Source organism: Pelobates fuscus, chromosome 1, assembly GCF_036172605.1.
Source record: "Pelobates fuscus isolate aPelFus1 chromosome 1, aPelFus1.pri, whole genome shotgun sequence".
In the NCBI taxonomy this organism is placed as follows: domain Eukaryota; kingdom Metazoa; phylum Chordata; class Amphibia; order Anura; family Pelobatidae; genus Pelobates; species Pelobates fuscus.
This window is the reverse complement of record NC_086317.1, coordinates 194,513,857-194,535,867: the sequence shown is the minus strand read 5'-3', so window position 1 is coordinate 194,535,867 and position 22,011 is coordinate 194,513,857. Positions and strand designations below refer to the sequence as shown.

At 48.2% G+C, this 22,011-nt stretch overlaps 1 protein-coding gene across 8 annotated transcripts in view; it reads left to right on the top strand.

The window, feature by feature from the left end:
- The window catches only part of KIF21B (kinesin family member 21B), a 118,875-nt gene that overhangs the window by 25,182 nt on the left and 71,682 nt on the right, over positions 1–22,011 (top strand). For all 8 annotated transcript variants that reach the window (XM_063453211.1, XM_063453209.1, XM_063453210.1 and 5 more), the window contains exon 5: positions 1,236–1,367. In XM_063453211.1, coding sequence (XP_063309281.1) covers positions 1,236–1,367 — 132 coding nt within the window. The remainder of the gene's footprint in view (positions 1–1,235; positions 1,368–22,011) is intronic.

The following is a 22,011-nucleotide window of genomic DNA, read 5'->3' as shown; positions in this document are numbered from 1 at the left end:
GAGAGTGAGTGAGTAGGAGAGTGTGAGAGTGAGTAAAAGTGAGTGAGAGAGAGTAAGAGTGAGTGAGAGTGAGTGAGTGTGAGAGCATTAGTGACTGTGCGTGTGATTCAGATATAGTTAGATAGATGGAGATAAAGTCAGATAGAGATAGATACAGATAGATAAATAGACAGAAATAAGTAGACAGAGATAGATAGATATCAAAAGAGATAGATATAGAAGAATAGATATAGAATATATCATATAGGTATATATATATAGATAAATAGACATACATAGATAAATAGATATAGATAGATAAATAGATATAGATAGAAATATATAGATTCCGATAGATAGATAGATAGATAGATAGATATAGAAATATATATAGATAGATATAGGTAGATAGATAGATAGATATAAATATATATATATATATATATATATATATAGATAGAGATATAGAGAGAGATATGTATAGATAGATATCTCCCTCTCCCGCACAGATCCTGCCTGCCCCAGACTCACTTACAGTCCCCCTCCCTGTACAGATCCCCTCTCTCCCTGCCTCCCCTGCACACATTCCCTTTCCCACTGCCTCTCCTACACACATCCCCTTTCCACTGCCTTCCCTGCACAGATCCCCTCTCCCCATTACTCCCCTGCACATATTCCCTCTCCCCTGCAATCTTTGACTGCCATTTCTTAGTATGATTCTAATTAAACGTTCCTGGCCATACCATGTTTCAACAGTGACTAGTGACTTTTAACACAGGATTGTTAAAAGTCACTAGTAGGAAAACTATTTGGAACTAGTTGGGAGTTATGAACTTATGAAGGAAATTCTAGCAAATTTTAGATTGAGGCAGGCCACATTTAGCTATGTCTGCTTTAATTACCAGCACACCTATAAGGAGAAATGAAAAACTTCTTACATTAACAACTACCTTTATTTGTATTCAAGTTCTGTGCCAGACCTTCTTCACTGTTTCTTGCGCTGTTCTTAAACAAAAGTTCTCTTTTTTTTTTTTTTTTTTTTTTTGTGGCTGTATGTGAACTTATCTATATTTCTTCTGGACTCAGAACACCTGCACCACTATATTTGTTACGTCCTCTTCCTAATGATTCAGATTTTTCTTTTAGCTGGTTCACATGCATTATCTCCTGTCTTTCACAAATTCATCATCTGTCTATCCTTAGTGTTTGGGCAAATTCTAATATGTCCTTTCACTATCTTTTTTTTTTTTAATTAGCTCTTACAGCTTCTGAAGGAAGGTGCACTATCCCGTACCACGGCAAGCACTCAGATGAATTCTCAAAGTTCGCGCTCACATGCCATCTTCACTGTCCACCTGCACCAGACAAGGGTTTCAGAGTCATGTCCGGTGAGTGAGGTTCATTCTATTTCTGATCGATTGATTGTACTTCCAGGACCATGCCTTTTGTTCATATCTTAGAAGCATTTCCTGAGAATATGAAGTCTTCTTGCTCTTAAAATAATACATATGAAAGAATCCTCTATATATATATAGATAGATCCAGTATCCGTAGCATCACCATTTTCATAATCTTGGTAAATTGAAATGTATTCAAATTATTTTTATATTTTACATGTCAACTCCCTTTACGATATACACAACCATATTTACATTGCATCTTTTTTTTTCATAGATATTGTGTTTAGTCGATTCCGAAACAAAAATACATGTTATCGTATACTATTCTATACTATGCAAATGAAAAGAAATTGAAGAAATAAACTGAGCTATTGATGACCTTAGCGAGGGAGGAAGCTGTTTAGTAGATGATCCCTTATTAATATAATAAGGCAGCTATCTACTAAACAGTTCCCTCCCAATAGATAGGATTCCTACCTACCCACCAAACAATCACATGGCAATCCCACATAAGGTAAGATACCAAATTAGGAAGCTATTTACTAAACCTCTAAAAGAGCAAAATGAAGGTAAAGCTCTTTTTCTTAATTTTTGTGTATCTTCTGTTTCATCTGATAGATCATAATAAAGAAAAAAAATGATTTTCTTAATTTCGATATTTTATTTTCAGTCAGTTATATGTTATTAGTAGTAATTTTGTTGTGGTTCCCTTATGTAGAATTGACAATTTGAAGGGCACTATTGTACCAGTAAGGGAGGGAGAGGTATAAGGATGCACCTCTTTAATTTGGTACCCTTATAGTCGATCAACAATATATAAAAAATACCAAATTATGAAGCTTGATACTAAACAGCTTAGTTATTCTTAAATATGGCAATCTCACATAAGGGTACCAAAATAGTGAGCTGTCTAATCAACTTGTGTGAATGATGGGAAAGCATTTTAATATACTAGTCAAAGCACCACAACAGCGTGCTGTTCTGTAATTGTTATGGGGCCAGGGTGACTGCCGGAACTACCGTGGTCGCAGCTGTGACCGTCACGTCACTCTGCGGTGCCCGCCGACTTAGTAAAACGGCCCCAGCCCACGCGGTATAACCGCCAGGGCCGCATTGAAAGGGTCCATCAGGTGGCCCATGCTGTTAGTATTACCAGGGGGCCCGGTCAGTGCTGTGGCGCTTTAACAGCGCGAATGGGCCCTCTGAAATGACATCAAAGCTGGGAGGAAGTGACTGCCCTAGTCACACTTCCCAGCTTACACCTGGAGCCACGCAGGAGAAAGGAGAGGAGGGAGTCAGAGTGGGAACTCTGGATGAGCCACTGGACCCCAGGGAAGTCACCCTACTGCACCTAAAAGGTAGGAAACAGGAGGGTGACTAAAACATTTTGTATATGTGTGTGTTTGTATGTATTTGTGTCTGTATGAATGTGTGTCTGTATGAATGTTTCTCTGTCTGTCTGTGTGTCTGTCTACTGTGTATATGTGGGGTGGCAACGTATAGAAGGATAGACGTATGGGGGAAATTTTTGCACCGACTCCGTGGTTTCTAGTTATACCTTTGATCAGTGCACTGCATTCTGTAAGGCACCCCTAGTGTAAGTAATAGAGTTAGTTACACTATTTGCCAATGGTAGCCTTAGTTTGTCAAGCAAATTACTCCCTGCTGGTCATGCAGTGACCACTATCATCTCCTCCTCTAAGAATGCTGGAAACTCTCTCTTTCTTCATTGAGCAAAGCCTTAGCTCATTAGCTGACAGATCATCTGATGCTCCCAGATGATGAGCTAGTCCGGCACAGCAGAGCTTGGCTATGAAGAGAAAATGGAAGCTCCAAGCAGGAATTCTTCAAAAGACTAGTTACCTATTCTTACCTACTATGAGGGCTCATGAAGGTTACTTCTTCTAGTGTACTGGTCTAGTAAAACTGTGTGAGTGTGCACACATAGAGAAAGTGGCCATTGCCCTTATGCACCTCATCAAATTATTAGCAGACGGTATAAACTACTTACATTGTTTAGGTGCAAGAGCACCACTGGCACTATAACCATATCAGCATACTATAGTTGTTATGGTGCCAGTTAAAAAAAGAAAAAGTTAAAGTAAAAAGAAAAGTTATTGTACAGCAGTAGGAATATTCCAACTGTCTGTTGTAATTGTCTTCCTCTGGTCTTCTTCATATTCGTAATTGAAATGTTTTGTACTGTGTGTCTCTCTGCATCCAGTGAGTGTATACAGTTTGAAGTCACTCATTTGCCACTGCTAATGTGACTATCTAGAGATTGAAAATAAGATGTGTGGTTGGATTGTGTGTGCATCATGATATAGTTATGGAATGGATGTGATATTGGATATGTATTTTGGTCATACTGGTTGCAATGCGCACAGTGAGGGGAAAAAGTATTTAATCCCCTGCTGATTTTAAACGTTTGTCAAATGACAAAGAAATGATCAGTCTATAATTTTAATGGTAGGTGTATTTTAACAACTTCTTGAGCCACTTCTTTGTTGCCTTGGCTGTGTGGTTTAGGTCATTGTCATGCTGGAATACCCATCCAAGGTCCAAGAGCCAAGTAGAGGACTGTCTCAAATCACGTTGACTTTGGTGTATTTGGGACCTTCCCTCTCTCCTTTCTTTCTTGAATACTCAGGTGGAAACACAAAGAGGGTTGTTTCTAGTGAAGTATGTTAAGTAAAATATCAGGATAAATAAATGAACCAAAAGGTAATTTGCTCACCTTTTCCAGAGCCAAAATAAAATACCTGGCTCTGGTTGGAACAGCTTGTAACCCACCAAGGGGGGGTACACCTTCTTTGGAGGTAGATGAGGTTGACAGCCAATATGACTAAAAAGATCCAATTGATCGATTTATTGAAGTATTAAAAATACACATATAAATAAAAAAAAAACAATAAAACAATGTCCTTATGCTGAAATTTCCTCAAGACGCTTTTCGCTCTTTCCTCTGGCTTTCTCAATCGAAGTTCATCTACTCCTCCTTCCTTCCCTCCTTTTAAATCCGTGTTCCGGTTGCTGGTTCATCTTCTCGTTCTTTAGTTGTCCAATCAAGTCCGTTGGCAATGTGGGTGCATCAACAGCGGATCTCACTCACCCCTCTGATAGCAAAGAGTGATGATTGCTAGATGAAAAATTAAGATTGGAAATGATTAAATAAATTGTATTGAGAAGTGATATTCAGTAGTGAATTAATAAATCCCAAAAGTGTTGGTATATAGGAATAAAATTGGGACATAATAAAAATATAAATTGTAATTGTAAAGTGTAATAAAGTGAGAGAGAAAATAAATAAATAAAATAATTATAATACAAAAAGAATAAATAACAATGAAGATATATATCTGCAAGAGATATAAATGAATCAATTCTGTGTTCCAGATTTGCAACAGCCTTAGCATTTTTTACATCGGATACATTTCCTGTTTGTATTCCTTTAATTGGATTTGTACCAGTATTTTTTATAGTGGGTGCCAACAATTGTAGATTGGGTGCTATAGAGTGGATGATTCTTGGAGTGTCATCTAGATTAGTCGCCAGGGTAGGATCACCTTTCAAGATGTCCCATGTTTGGTAAAATATCTCTGACTCTGTGGGCATGGGTACTGAACTGGGTGATAAATCCTCGAACCCCAATGTCTTCGGTTGGTCCTATAATTTTGGATTGGAAGGTTTCTTCTCTGGGTATGGTTGCTGTCCTTTTAATAGCTTTTTCCATAATAGGGAGTGGGTATTCTTTATTTAGAAAATGTATTTTCTTTTCTTCCATCTGTGATCTACATACCTCTGTTTCCAAGCAGTTCCTCCTGATTCTCCTAAATTGGCTATAGGGAATATTGTCTCTAACCACGTCTTCTTGTTAGATATCTTGTAGACCGATATTGCGGATGATGAGAAGAAACTGTTGATGATCAACAGTGTCAAAAGCCGCAGACAGGTCAAGGAGATTTAGGATAGAGATTTTGCAGTGAGTAGATCATTGGATACTTTGGTCAGTGCTGTTTCCACAGAGTGCTTAGCGCGGAAACCAGACTGAAGCGGATCTAGCCGTGAGTTGGACTTGAGGAAGTCTGTCAGTCTTGCATACACAATTCTTTCAAGGATCTTGGATGCAAGAGGCAGTAGCGAGATAGGACGGTAGTTGGAGTCAAGGTTGGGCTTCTTTAGAATTAGGGCTACAGTTGCATGTTTGAAGAGCGATGGAAATATACCAGAGGAGAGAGAGATTGAGAATTTTAGCGAGAGGTGGAGAACGAGGAAGACAGAGTACGGATGAGATGTGAGGGAATTGGATCTAGGGAGCAGGTGGTGGGGCGGGAGGACTGGAGCAGAGCAAAAACCTCTTCCAATGTAGCGGGTGCGAAAGAACATAAAACAGCAGAGGGAGTGAAGTTAGGGGAAGTATTGTAAGGGGAAGAAGAAAGATGAGAGATCTCTTCCGTGATTTAGAGATCTTGTCAGTGAAGTGAGTTGCAAAGTTAGTAGGTGGAGGAAGAACAATAGGGCGAAGAAGAGAGTTAAATGTGTTCTGGTGACTATAGTGTCCCTTAAAAACCCAAAAGTAAAAGAGAGTCTAATGAAAGATTTCTTCTCTTCACCACTTCCTGCTACTGTGCAAAACTGCATGGCATAGTCTGCCATCAAGTGCACCCTGCACATACTACAAGCAGCTCAAGACACAGACTAACTAATTTACTATTTAAAAATGTATTTTTGAAAAAAAGTGATTATATTATATTTAAAGGATCACTATAGGGTCAGGAACACAAACATGTATTCCTGACCCTATAGTGTTAAAACCACCATCTAGCCCCTCTGTGCCCCTCATGCCTCCATAAATATAGAAAACTCTTACTGTATTCAAGCCTGAAGCTGTAGCTCTGCATGCTGTCTGCTGACATCATCAGAAGTGGTGGCCTGATCCAATCACAATGCTTCCCCATAGGATTGGCTGAGACTGACAAGGAGGCAGATCAGGGACAGAGCCAGCAGGATTCAAACACAGACCTGGCCAATCAGCATCTCCTCATAGAGATGAATTTAATCAATGTGGATCTCTATGAGAAAAGTTCAGTGTCTGCATGCAGAGGGAGGAAATACTGAATGTTTGGATGCATTTTAGGAAGCCATGACCCAGGAAGGATCTCATACATCTGAGGAGTGGCCAGTGAAGTTATCACTAGGCTGTAATGTAAATACTGCATTTTCTCTGAAAAGACAGTGTTTACAACAAAATGCCTAAAGGTAATGATTCTACTCACCAGAACAAATTCAATAAGCTGTAGTTGTTCTGGTGTATTGTTGTCGCGAACCCGAAATTTTCGGTTCGCGAACGCGAACTTCCGCAAATGTTCGCGAACCGGCGAACCGCGCAAACCGCCATTGACTTCAATGGGCAGGCGAATTTTAAAAACAACAGGGACTCTTTCTGGCCACAAAAGTGATGGAAAAGTTGTTTCAAGGGGACTGTGGCATGCCGGAGGTGGATCCATGGCAAAACTCCCATGGAAAATTGCACAGTTGATGCAGAGTCTGCTTTTAATCCATAAAGGGCAGAAATCACCTAACATTGACACCTGTCCTCAAAGCCCCTGATACACACTGACACAGAGCAGAATATAGACTGTTCCCCGTCCTCAGAGACCATGATACACACTGACACAGAGCAGAATAGAGACTGTTCCCCCTACATAGGGTCACTTGGCAGATATGGATTGACACCTGTCCTCAAAACCCCTGATACACACTGACACAGAGCAGAATAGAGACTGTTCCCTGTCCACAGAGACCATGATACACACTGACACAGAGCAGAATAGAGACTGTTCACCGTCCACAGAGACCATGATACACACTGACACAGAGCAGAATAGGGACTGTTCCCCCTACATAGGGTCACTTGGCAGATATGGATTGACACCTGTCCTCAAAACCCCTGATACACACTGACACAGAGCAGAATAGAGACTGTTCCCCCTACATAGGGTCACTTGGCAGATATGGATTGACACCTGTCCTCAAAACCCCTGATACACACTGACACAGAGCAGAATAGAGACTGTTCCCTGTCCACAGAGACCATGATACACACTGACACAGAGCAGAATAGAGACTGTTCACCGTCCACAGAGAACATGATACACACTGACACAGAGCAGAATAGAGACTGTCCCCCCTATATAGGGTCACTTGGCAGGTATGGATTGACACCTGTCCTCAAAGCCCCTGATACACACTGACACAGTGCAGAATAGGGACTGTTCCTCCTACATAGGGTCACTTGGCAGATATGGATTGACACCTGTCCTCAAAACCCCTGATACACACTGACACAGAGCAGAATAGGGACTGTTCCCCCTACATAGGGTCACTTGGCAGATATGGATTGACACCTGTCCTCAAAACCCCTGATACACACTGACACAGAGCAGAATAGAGACTGTTCCCTGTCCACGGAGACCATGATACACACTGACACAGAGCAGAATAGAGACTGTTCACCGTCCACAGAGACCATGATACACACTGACACAGAGCAGAATAGGGACTGTTCCCCCTACATAGGGTCACTTGGCAGATATGGATTGACACCTGTCCTCAAAACCCCTGATACACACTGACACAGAGCAGAATAGGGACTGTTCCCTGTCCACAGAGTCCATGATACACACTGACACAGAGCAGAATAGAGACTGTTCCCCGTCCACAGAGACCATGATACACACTGACACAGAGCAGAATAGGGACTGTTACCCCTACATAGGGTCACTTGGCAGGTATGGATTGACACCTGTCCTCAAAGCCCATGATACACACTGGGGGGAGCTACTGTCCTCCCCAACCCCTGCGCGGTGGGTGGGGGCCATAAATCACAATGGGGGGACCTACTGTCCTCCCCCCCTCGGCCCCCACCCCTGCGCGGTGGGTGGGGGCCATAAATCACAATGGGGGTGCCTACTTTCCTCCCCCCCGGCCCCCATCCCTGCGCGGTGGGTGGGGGGCATAAATCACAATGGGACGGACCTACTGATAGGAGTGGAGTATTGTTCATATCAGTTTAATACCTTCCGCGTCTACTATCAGTGGACGTGTAAATGGCAGAGATTTTTAATTGTTGAATCACCTCCCCTTTTTAGGCCAAGGTGGGAAGATGCTTAGACCACTGGTATATTGGTGCCATCGTGGAGGATTTTTTTTTGGTTTGGTTTTTGAAGCCGCAGTGCTGCACCAGTGGGCCTAAAAATTAGGCATGTACACATGCCTGAAAAATTTGGTATTGTTGCAGCCGCTGCTGTAGCAGCGGCCAGAAAAATTGATGTTTGTTTCACAGGCAGAAAGTGCCCTAAAACATGGCGGCTTGAACCCTAGTTGGTGGCGGATAAGTCACGCAAGTCAAACGTCATTCAGAGCTAAAATACAGCAGCGTGTGGACCATTTTTAGCCCAAGGCAGCTCATCTCATCAGGCCTTTTTTAAGCGAATGTATCGCCCAGTGTCAGTCCCTTCGGGATCCATCCCTCATTCATCTTAATAAAGGTGAGGTAATCTAGACTTTTTTGACCTAGGCGACTTCTCTTCTCAGTGACAATACCTCCTGCTGCACTGAAGGTCCTTTCTGACAGGACACTTGAAGCGGGGCAGGCCAGAAGTTCTATCGCAAATTGGGATAGCTCAGGCCACAGGTCAAGCCTGCACACCCAGTAGTCAAGGGGTTCATCGCTCCTCAGAGTGTCGATATCTGCAGTTAAGGCGAGGTAGTCTGCTACCTGTCGGTCGAGTCGCTCTCTGAGGGTGGATCCCGAAGGGCTGTGGCGATGCATAGGACTTAAAAAGGTCCGCATGTCCTCCATCAACAACACGTCTTTAAAGCGTCCTGTCCTTGCCGGCGTGGTCGTGGGAGGAGGAGGAGGAGGATGACTTCCACCTCTCCCCCTGTTAGATTCCCGTTGTGCTGTGACATCACCCTTATACGCTGTGTAAAGCATACTTTTTAATTTATTTTGCAAATGCTGCATCCTTTCCGACTTGTTGTAATTCGGTAACATTTCCGCCACTTTCTGCTTATACCGGGGGTCTAGTAGCGTGGACACCCAGTACAGGTCGTTCTCCTTCAGCCTTTTTATACGAGGGTCCCTCAATAGGCAGGACAGCATGAAAGACCCCATTTGCACAAGGTTGGATGCCGAGCTACTCATTTCCCGTTCCTCCTCCTCACTGATGTCATTGAAGGTATGTTCTTCCCCCCAGCCACGTACAACACCACGGGTACCAGATAGGTGACAACGAGCACCCTGGGATGCCTGTTGTGTTTGGTCTTGCTCCTCCTCCTCCTCCTCAAAGCTACAATCCTCCTCTGACTCCTCTTCCAGCGTTGCCGCAGGTCCAGCAAGCGATGCTGATAAGGCTGTTTCTGGTGGTGATGGTGACCACAACTCTTCCTCTTCCTCTTCACGCTCATCTACAGCCTGATCCAGCACTCTTCTCAGGGCACGCTCCATGAAGAAAACAAATGGTATGATGTCGCTGATGGTGCCTTCGTTGCGACTGACTAGGTTTGTCACCTCCTCAAAAGGACGCATGAGCCTACATGCATTGCGCATGAGCGTCCAGTAACGTGGCAAAAAAATTCCCAGCTCCCCAGAGGCTGTCCTAGCACCCCGGTCATTCAAATATTCATTAACAGCTTTTTCTTGTTGGAGCAGGCGGTCGAACATTACGAGTGTTGAATTCCAACGTGTAGGGCTGTCGCAAATCAAGCGCCTCACTGGCATGTTGTTTCGCCGCTGGATATCGGCAAAGTGAGCCATGGCCGTGTAGGAACGCCTGAAATGGCCACACACCTTCCTGGCCTGCTTCAGGACGTCCTGTAAGCCTGTGTACTTATGCACAAAACGTTGTACGATCAGATTACACACATGTGCCATGCACGGCACATGTGTCAACTTGCCCAACTTCAATGCCGCTATCAAATTTTTTCCGTTGTCACACACCACTTTGCCGATATCCAGTTGCTGCGGAGTCAGCCACTTTTCCACCTGTGCGTTCAGGGCGGACAGGAGTGCTTGTCCGGTGTGACTCTCTGCTTTCAAGCAAGTCAAACCCAAGACGGCGTGACACTGCCGTATCCGGGATTTGGAATAGTACCTGGGGAGCTGGGGTGGTGCCGTTGATGTGGAGCAAGACGCAGCAGCACAAGAGGACTCAGCCGAGGAGGTTATGGAAGAGGATGGAGTAGGAGGAGTAGAGGAGGTTGGCAGCAGGACTGCCTGCAATTCGTGGCGGTGTCACCAACTCCTCTGCAATGCCACGCATTCCTTGATTGTCAGCCGTCAGCAGGTTTACCCAATGCGCAGTGTAGGTGATATACCTGCCCTGACCATGCTTTGCAGACCAGGTATCAGTGGTCAGATGGACCCTTGCCCCAACACTGTGTGCCAGACATGCCATGACTTCCTTTTGCACAATCGAGTACAAGTTGGGGATTGCCTTTTGTGAAAAGAAATTCCGGCCGGGTACCTTCCACTGCGGTGTCCCAATAGCTACAAATTTTTTGAACGCCTCAGACTCAACCAGATTGTATGGTAAAAGCTGGCGGGCTAATAGTTCGGACAAGCCAGCTGTCAGACGCTGGGCAAGGGGGTGACTTGGTGACATTGTCGTCTTACGCTCAAACATGTCCTTGACAGACACATGACTGTGGGCAGATGAGCGGGAACTGCTCAAGGCGGGAGACGGAGTGGCGGATGGTTGAGAGGGGGCAAGAAGGACAGCAGTGGTTGACGTGGCTGAAGATGCTGGACCAGGAGGAGGATGGCGGCTTAGAGTAGGCGTGCTGCTTGTACTCATGTGTTGATCCCATAGGCGTTTGTGATGTGAGATCATGTGCCTACGCAAAGCAGTTGTACCTAGGTGGGTGTTGGACCTCCCACGACTCAGTTTCCTTTGGCACAGGTTGCAAATGGCATCGCTGTTGTCAGAGGCAGACACACAAAAAAAATGCCACACTGCTGAGCTCTGCAATGACGGCATTCTGGTGGTGGACACAGCATGCGTTGATTGGCGTGCTGTTGGGCTGACCCCGGGTGCCGATGCATGCTGTCTGACTGTGCCACTAGCTCCTTGCGACGACCCCCCCCTGCTTCCAACTCGTCTCCTCCTCCTCTCTGTCTCCCCATCTGAACTTTCGCCCTGTTCTTCTTCTTGCCGAGCGGGCACCCACGTGACATCCATGGACGCATCGTCATCATCAACCGCTTCGCTTGTATCTGACAACTCAGAAAAGGAAGCAGCAGCGGGTACAACATCATCATCATCACACCGTACCTCCATGTGTTTAATGCTGCCTGCCTGAGACATATCCCTGTTATCTACATCCTCTAGCAATAATGGTTGCGCATCACTCATTTCTTCAAACGGGTGTGTGAATAACTCCTCTGACATACCAAGTAAAGCGGCTGTGGTGCTAGTTTTGGTGGTGGCGGCAGGCGGGTGAGTGGTATCTTGAGAGGTGCCTGCAGCTAAGCTGGAGGAGGATGGTGCGTCAAGGTTCCGAGCGGAGGCTGTACAAGATTGGGTGTCCTGTGTTAGCCAGTCAACTATGTCCTCAGAACTTTTCAAGTTCAGGGTACGTGGCTTCTGAAAACTGGGCATTATTCTAGGGCAAAAGGGAATCAAAGCACCACGACCACGACGGCCCCTGCGGGGTGGCCTGCCTCTGCCTGTCATTTTAATGGGGATTAGTGGTACTAAGCGTGCAAGCTACTGTGAGACCAGATTTGATTGGCAATGTGAACTGTAACAGTTCTGCAGAGCACACACTGTAGGCCTGACACACCCGCTTGAAGACAAGTAACTGCTATTCAATCTATAACAGTGAAAAACAAATTTTGGTTTTAAAAGCACGCTATAGAGACACCAGATATGATTGGCAATGTGCACTGGAACAGTTCTGCAGAGCACACACTGTAGGCCTGAGACACCCGCTTGAAGACAAGTAACTGCTATTCAATCTATAACAGTGAAAAAAAATTTTGGTTTTAAAAGCACGCTATAGAGACACCAGATATGATTGGCAATGTGCACTGGAACAGTTCTGCAGAGCACACGCTGAAGGAAGGACTGACAGAGCCGCTTGAAGACAAGTAACTGCTATTCAATCTATAACAGTGAAAAACGGTGGCTTGGCAGCCGAAGAACATGGCCGCTTAAACTTTCCCGCCGCCCGGGTCCCGACTCCTGAACCGCAACCTACCCGCTACACTGCCGACATGGGGAGATCAACTAGAATCCCACAGACCGGGAAGACCCCAGAGCCCAAAAAGGGACACCTCACCTCGTCCCTGCGCCAGTTCCTGGTGACCCCCGCAGCCGTCTGGCGCCGACGGATTAATGGCGTCGGAGGAGTCCGCGCCGTCCTCACCGGCATCACGGGCGGCACAGAACGGCCCCCGTGGTTGGACCTCCTGAGAGCACTGCCCACCAAAGAAGATCTCCGCTCAGCCACCTCAGACCTGAGAGCTACCATCAGACAAGACATCCAGGCACTTAGGGCTGACATGCAGGGCCTGTCAGACCGCGTGAGCCACATGGAGGCAGCCTGTGACAGCCTGAGAGAAGCACAGAATACATTAGCAGAGGCTGCAGAGACCTCCTCAGAACAGGTACGTGGCATGGCCCTACATATTGAGGACCTGGACAACAGGGGGCGCCGCAATAACCTAAGGCTGCGCGGCCTCCCTGAAACTGAGGATTCCCCCCAGAAGCTACAAGAAATTCTCCTGGAAATATTTAATGGGATACTAGGCCGAGACCACCAGGCACCCATAGAATTTGTAAGAGCTCATAGAGCCCTCCGTCCTAAGGGCACGCCAGATAGCCCACCCAGGGACGTCATATGCTGCCTAGCAAATTTTGCCTTAAAGGAGACTATCCTTCAACAAGCACGAGGCCGGCAATCGCTCACCTACCGGAACCAAGACCTGCAACTCTTTCCAGATTTATCACCGGCTACCCTGACCTACCGACGCGCTCTGAAACCACTCACGAGGGTACTGGTGGCCCAACAAATCCGATACAGATGGCAGATGCCCACGGGACTGCTCGTCCACACGTCGAGAGGTCCGTTCCTGGTTCGCACACACAGCGACTACATAGCACTGGGCATGGAGCTCCAACTGCCCGCCATCAACATGAGATGGCCTGACCCATTGGACATCTATACCACCGCAAGAAACCCCTACCCGAGACCGGCGCTGCCGCAACGCACTAGAGGGGGACGCCAGGAGGCCACTAGGCCCACAGGTACCGCCCGTTAGAGGGCATGACTTTCCCCCCTTCCCCCCCACATTGCGCCCAACATCAGCCTGGCCCTCTCCAGGGCACAAGTAGCCCCGTTCCTGGACATAGACACTGCCCCCAGATACGAACTTAGCCAACCTACCGATTGGACATCCCACATTGGCACCCCGTCTCTCCACCCCACAGAACTGCACCTCTTGCCGGGTGGACAGTTGCACCCCACCTACAGCCAGGCCACACAGAAGCACGACCATGGACATGAGGGCCCTGTCTGCCCCGATGGGGTCGGGGGGGTCGGGGACTGTAGTACATGGCAATGTCCGCCAATGTTGATACTGGCCCGCTGGGAGCACCTCCTGCACCGTGTCTCTGTGGCACCCGCGCCCACGCATGCTGCAACTGCCCACCGCTTATGCGCCAGCGCATGCCATAATTATCCACGGCGCCGCATAACATTCGCACGCACAGGTCACAGCTACCCCCGCCCTTGCTGCACACCACTGTCTCTGCGCTCGCCACCACTAAAACTGCTCACTGCAGAGCGGGTACCATGGCATAGACACCCACACACGCCACAGTTGTCCACTGCATTACACTGACCGCTGTAAACGTGCCGGCGCAGGCTCACATTGCCCCATGGCTGGCGTATAGACCCATATGCACGCTCGCGCAAATTGGCCATTGCATTGTATATAACATGAGATGTCTTTCCTAGGAGCTGTTCCCAGGTCTCTCTATTTGTGGGGCTCCCTTTTGGACATGCACCTCTAGTACCTTTCATTGTTTTATCTCTGTATAATATGGTATATGCGCCTAATTCTGTTGGCCGTGTCTCCTACACTACTTGAATCAATGTGTATTTATATATTATGTATATATGTGTAGATCTGCCGGCGCAGGCTCACATTGCCCCATGGCTGGCGTATAGACCCATATGCACGCTCGCGCAAATTGGCCATTGCATTGTATATAACATGAGATGTCTTTCCTAGGAGCTGTTCCCAGGTCTCTTTATTTGTTGGGCTCCCTTTTGGACATGCACCTCTCGTACCTTTCATTGTTTTATTTCTGTATAATAAGGTGTATGCACCTGCTTCTGTTAAACTTGTCTACTGCACTACTTGAACAAATGTTATATAATGATATATTGTGTATATAGGTGTAGATCCGCCAGCGCAGGCTAACAGCGCTCCTTGGTGCACATGTCACCCTCACCTGCAGCCAGGCCATACAGGGGCGCGGCCGTGGGCATGCGCCCGTCACCACCAAAACTGCTAACTGCAGAGCGGGTACCATGGCTTAACCGCCCGCACACGCCACAATTGTTTACTGCAATACACTGACCGCTTTAAACATGCCGTCACGGGCTCGCATTGCTCCATGGCCGGTGGGTGGACGCATGTGCACGCCCGTGCACGCTCAAATTGTCCATGGCATTGTCTATAACATGAAATGTTTTCCCTGGGAACTGCTCCCAGGCCTCTCTATTTGTGGGGCTCCCTTTTGGACATAGCACCTTTCATCGCTTTAGCTCTGTATAATATGGTGTAGGCTGCTTCTGTTAGACTGGTCTATTACAATTCATGAACCAATGTGTATATATGATGTGTATATGTGAATGTGTAAATATGTGTAGACCTGCCTGCGCAGGCGGACAGTGCCCCCTGGTGCACATGTCACCCTGCGCACACACTAGCACACGCTTCTAACACCATGAGACTGGGCACAACACGACATATGCTCCTGCACGTCCCACACCTGGCTACTACTTATACCGCAGGTTCGGCACACGCGCAAGTCCCCAGGGTTTAGGGGCTCGCATGCAACACTGGATAGGCACCTGACCACACTACACCAGAGTACAGTTCTATATGCAACATAGTATGAGCGCCCGCGTACACAACCAGAGAGACGCAGAGACGTGCTGCAACCAGAGGGACGCAGCCCAACACCACACAGAAGGGGGAACCCACAAGGGGGTCCGTTAACCGGGTTACCCTCCGGGGGGACGTAGACTTCCCATAATACTTTCAGGGACGGAAGAACAGCACCACGGGGCTACACTGATGCGCATAGGGGGAATGGGAAAGGGGGGGATCCACCAACAGCCTAAACATCCGCACGGTAGAAAGGGGGTTACGCCCTGTGTAGGCTAGTGCATCTTCCCTTTAGATAGGACAACGTCGGGACCCGGGGGCGAGTCCTTGCAGACACGCAACAGGTTACAGTTACAGCTGGAACCCGACCATACCCTGGGAGACTCGCCCCGGGGGCGTGACACCAGTTTTCACAAGTTTAAGTTACACCCGTTGGTGTTCTGTTTTGACCCACAGCCGCCACTGTTGGCGGGTTGACAAGGCGCCTTCACTCCCTGTGAGGTCGGTTTCTATTGCATAGGGGGGGGCTATCCCCCACTCCGGTCTCCGGGCCGGGGGATCTCTACCCCCCTGACACCGGTGCCTCGGTTCCATTGCGGGGGCGGCCCCCTCCGCGCTCCGCCGCGCGGAGATATCCGCTCCCCCGCCCTGCTTCCCCCGGACTGGGCTCTACCTACCTGGGCCATCACCCGTCCCCTCCGACCGGGGCGACTAAGACACCCGCGGGACTTGACATCATGGCTACACCCGCACCCAAATACGTACTGGCCCCACTCAACTTCCTATCCCTAAACGCTATGGGCTTAAACTCCCCCGAAAAGTGGTCACACGTGCTACGCCTCGCCCGGAAAACCAGAGCCCATGTGATCTACCTCCAAGAAACCCACTTTAAATCCAACGCAGCTCCGAAACTCTGCAACCATATATACACCCAAGGCTTCTACAGCAATAACCCGGATGGGAAATCTAGGGGGACAGCAATACTCCTACACAAATCCATACCCTTCGTAGCTGACTCGACCATGACTGATAACTTGGGCAGATACATATTCGTCAGAGGTAAAATCCTGGACGAAACCTACACCTTTGCCAACATCTACGCCCCGAACACGCGACAGGACAGATTCCTCCGGGACACACTCCGGGCCCTTCACGACTTCACGACGGGCTGTCTGGTCCTGGGCGGGGACTTCAACATCGCTCTACACCCGACGATGGACGCATCCAGGGGCCACTCATCGACACCCCCCCACACACTGCTTAAAATTCTTAAACTTCTCCACCAGTACAGGCTTACAGATTGTTGGAGGGCGACACACCCGACAGCTAGGGACTACACCTTCTATTTGACCCCGAATGACTGCTACACACGCATCGACTATTTCTTTCTGCCATACTACTATCTACCCAGACTGCGGGACTCTGCCATAGGGGAGACAATGTGGTCCGACCACGCACCACTCACAATCCAACTCACATCACCACTACACAAACCCAAAACCATGACATGGCGGCTACACGAAAACCTCCTATCCAACCCGCAGGTGGCCCAAGACGTACAACAAGCCCTGACGAACTACTTCGCTGAGAACTTACCGCAGGACACGTCCCCCCTCATGACATGGGAGGCCCACAAGTGTGTGATAAGAGGGATCCTCATCTCACACTCCTCTGCCCTGAAGAAGGCACGGGACCACACGATCCGAGAACTAACGGCCAAGATAGGGACCCTAACACAGGCCCACAAGCGAACACTAGACGACACACTTCTCAGGGAACTCACAACAGCCCGTGAAGAACTAGCACGAACCCTGCGGCAATCGTACACTAGGGCCCTCCAGCGCACTAAATCATTCTTCTACACAGAGGGAGATAAGTGCGGTAGGTTGTTGGCCAGAATGATCAACAAAAAACGATCCATGACATATATTGCACGTATGCGCGACACCGCAGGCCAACTACACCACATGCCAGATCAAATCGCTACAGCTGTAACCCGCTTCTACACGGACCTTTACGCGATCCCCCCCCACACTCCTCGGGCGGACCCTAAAGTGGGAACGACCCACAGGAACGCATACCTCTCTAAATACACTAAAACTAAACTCTCCTCAGACGCAGCGGAGGCTCTGGAGGCGCCCCTTACGGAGGGGGAACTGGCCCTAGCCATCAAATCCTCGAAGACCGGCAAAAGCCCAGGCCCAGACGGCCTCCCCCTCAAATACTACAACACCTTCCTGGCCACTTTGTCCCCCCAATTTATCTCGGCCTTCAACTCTATAACAGAGGGAAATACTATCCCCCAACAAACACTAGCGGGCAATATCGTCCTGCTGCCAAAGGATGGGGAGATCCCGAACGGTGCACGGGCTACCGACCAATATCGTTACTTAACTGCGACCTACGCCTATTCGCTAAAATACTAGCTACAAGGTTGAATCCACACATATCAGACTTAATCTCACCGGACCAGGTGGGATTCGTCCCCCACAGGGAAGCCCGGGACAATACTGTCCGGGCCCTCTCCCTGATCCACCACGCACAGCGCTCCTCGGAGTGCCTTCTCCTCCTCTCTACGGACGCGGAGAAGGCCTTCGATAGGGTGGCGTGGGACTACCTGTTCTCGGTACTGGAACACGTTGGCCTGGGGACCCACATGCGCCAGTGGATAGAAGCCCTCTACTCGTCCCCCACGGCCAGGGTGTGCATAAATGGGGTTTATACAGATGCATTCCCGGTCAGGAATGGAACCAGGCAGGGCTGCCCTCTGTCACCGCTTTTGTTCATCCTGGCCCTGGAGCCCTTCCTACAAGCGGTAAGGGACAACCCAGATATCTCGGGGGTGGCGGTGGAGGCAGACCACCACAAAATCGCAGCATATGCGGACGATATGCTATTTTTAATAACGAACCCAGAAATCTCCCTCCCAAACCTCATGGCAGAGCTTAAGACATACGGCCAAATCGCCAACCTCAAGATAAATTACGCTAAATCCTCTATACTTAACATTGGCTTCCCCCGGAAGAGGGCAGACCAAATTCGACAAAATTTTCCCTTCCAATGGCAGGACGCCGCTATCAAATACCTGGGTGTGAAGCTCACGGCCGACCTATCCAAACTTTACCATATGAACTTCACCCCACTTTTCCTGGCTCGGCAGGGTGGCCATTGTCAAAATGAACATCCTCCCACGGGTACTTTACCTATTCCAGACACTACCACTCCAACTCCCTACCACATTCTTCTCCGCACTCCGCACCCTCATTAAATTTATCTGGAAGGGCGCTAAACCCAGACTCAAATACACACAACTAACACTCCCTAAAACGGCAGGAGGCCTGGCCGTTCCTGATTTCAAACTGTATTACCAAGCATGCCACATGCAACGAGTCCTGGAATGGGCAAAAGAGGGGATTAGCAAACCTTGGAAGGCCCTCCTATGGCTGGATCCACCGATTGGTAGGCGGCTAGTCCACCAACAACCCTTCACCGCCGCCACCCTAAGCGTATGGCACTCACAAGCGAGGAAACTACACCTCTCCTCCTTCCCATCCCCGCTGCTACCTCTGGCGTACAATCCGGAGTTTGAACTGGGGGTAAGACCGGGGAGCCTCCGCTGCGTCCTCCCTCAAACCATACCCAGACTCCGAGACATGACCGCCAATGGGAAAATCGTGTCCCTACAGACGCTCACGGACACACCCACCCAGCCCTTCATGACAACGTTTAGATACACCCAAATTAAGACCTACATCACCGCTATACCACAACATCCAGACGTATATAGGGACCTTACGCCATTCGAACAACTGTGCCAGGACCCGGAGCCCATGCCCCATAGTATTTCCTACCTCTACTCCATGCTACAACGACAACAGGGACACCCCCCACCCCCCTTCATGTCCAAATGGGAGACTACCATAGGGGAAACATTTACCGAGACCCAGTGGCACAAGATCTGCGACCTAGTACACCATTGCGCAATCGCTAGCAAAACCCAAGAAACTGCCTACAAGGTTCTCACACAGTGGTACCTGACCCCAGAACGCTTACAGAGAATGCATTTGGATGCGGACGGCCTCTGCTGGAGGTGTAAGAGAGGGACAGGATCCTTTCTCCACATATGGTGGGAATGCCCACTCATAGTACCGTTCTGGGAGGAAATAGCTGTCATGGTGGCCATGTTCACGGACAATGTCCCACCCTTCCAGCCCGCCCCATACCTCCTACACCACACGACAACCCCCACATCACGCTACAAACGCTCCCTGACCATCCGAATCCTTAACGTTGCAAAACACCTAATACCTTTGCACTGGAAAAAAGACACAACCCCAACACTCTCCCTGTGGTTTACTAGAATGGAGGAGTTACGAGTCACGGAGGAGATCTGGTATTCAGCCCAAGACCGAACACAGACACACTTAGACACATGGACACCCTGGTTGGCACGGGTGGGTACAGAGGCATTTCGGACTACGCACTTGACCATGGGGGGAGGGACCGACAATTCCCAGGAGGAGACGCTAGGAGACTAGCGGGACGACCCACACCTGGCCTAAAACGCGATATCCCACTCCCACACCCCGTCGGAGCGGGGTGGGGCGCGTGTTCGGGGGTCCCTGGGGGCGGGGGCCGACCCCGCGGGGGCTGTGACGCCGGCTGGGGTGAGACCGCCTGTGGAGCCCGGGGCGGCCTGCAGCCTCGCTAGCGAAGGGGGTGGAAGTGCGCCAGTTCTGTGAGCGAGAAAGCTCATTAGTTTGTAGGGAGTCGCAGGATGCCCCTTAGGTTATTCCCATCAACACCACCTATACCGCTGGGCAGAACCGAAGCACACTAAGGGAGGGGGCCATCATCTCACAATATAGCCACTCAGGGCCCTGGACACAGGGTCACTGGGGGGCTGCGCGTCCTGAAGGGACCATGCACACCAGACGGCCACATGTCTCACTACTGCCTAGAGGCCACAGAGTAGGCATGGGGAATAGACAAACAAAACACAACAACGGTGGGGCAGGCAAAACCACTCAACGTAGAAATGGTTTATATCGAATATAACAGAGTACTAAACACCACCATGTAACACCGGACCTGCGAGTCCACAACGCACATGCTATTTACTCATGAAAGCGACCTGCGAGTCGCACAGACATGTATGTCATAACATGCCTTCCGATGTATAAACTTCTGCGAATGACCAGAGGGACCTGCGAGTCCGCATTTCTCTTCTCAATGTTGCAAAACCAACAAAAAAAGAAAAAGTTTAATAAAAAGATATTTACAAAAAAAAAAAAAAAAATAACAGTGAAAAACAAATTTTGGTTTTAAAAGCACGCTATAGAGACACCAGATATGATTGGCAATGTGCACTGGAACAGTTCTGCAGAGCACACGCTGAAGGAAGGACTGACAGAGCCGCTTGAAGGACACTGACTGGCTGCTATTAGCTTACACTAGAAACCTTTTTTCTTTGTAAAAGCACGCTAAAGAGACACCAAATATGATTGGCAACTGTCAAAGCACGCTGGAACAGGTCTACAGAGCACACGCTGAAGTAGGCCTGACACCCAGACGCTTGCAGACAACTAACTGCTCTTCTATTACAGTGAAAAAAAATGATTTCTTTAAAATCTAAAGCTTAAGCTATTGTTAAAACAGATATGAGTGGTGGCACTGGGCAAGTAGGCACAGTATCCAATGTGAACCTCACACAGAAGCTGGCAGGCAGGCAACTGCTCTTCTATTACAGTGAAAAAAATTATTTATTTAAAATCTAAAGCTTAACCAATTGTTAAAACAGATATGAGTGGTGGCACTGACTGTGCAAATGGGCAAGGCATCCAACCTGACACAGAAGCTGGCAGGCAGGCAACTGCTCTTCTATTACAGTGAAAAAAAAATATTTATTTTAAATGTAAAGCTTAACCAATTGTTAAAACAGATATGAGTGGTGGCACTGGGCAAGTAGGCACAGTATCCAATGTGAACCTCACACAGAAGCTGGCAGGCAGGCAACTGCTCTTCTATTACGATGAAAACAAATTATTTATTTTAAATCTAAAGCTTAACCAATTGTTAAAACAGATATGAGTGGTGGCACTGGGCAAGTGGGCACAGTATCCAATGTGAACCTCACACAGAAGCTGGCAGGCAGGCAACTGCTCTTCTATTACAGTGAAAAAAAATATTTATTTTAAATGTAAAGCTTAACCTATTGTTAAAACAGATATGAGTGGTGGCACTGGGCAAGTAGGCACAGTATCCAATGTGAACCTCACACAGAAGCTGGCAGGCAGGCACCTGCAATTACATTACACAGGAAAAAAAAAAAAAAAAAAAAAAGCAGCCTGATGTTATAGCCCTAAAAAGGGCTTTTTGGGGTGCTGTCCTTACAGCAGAGATCAAATGAGTCCTTCAGGATTGTAGTGGACACTGAATACCCTA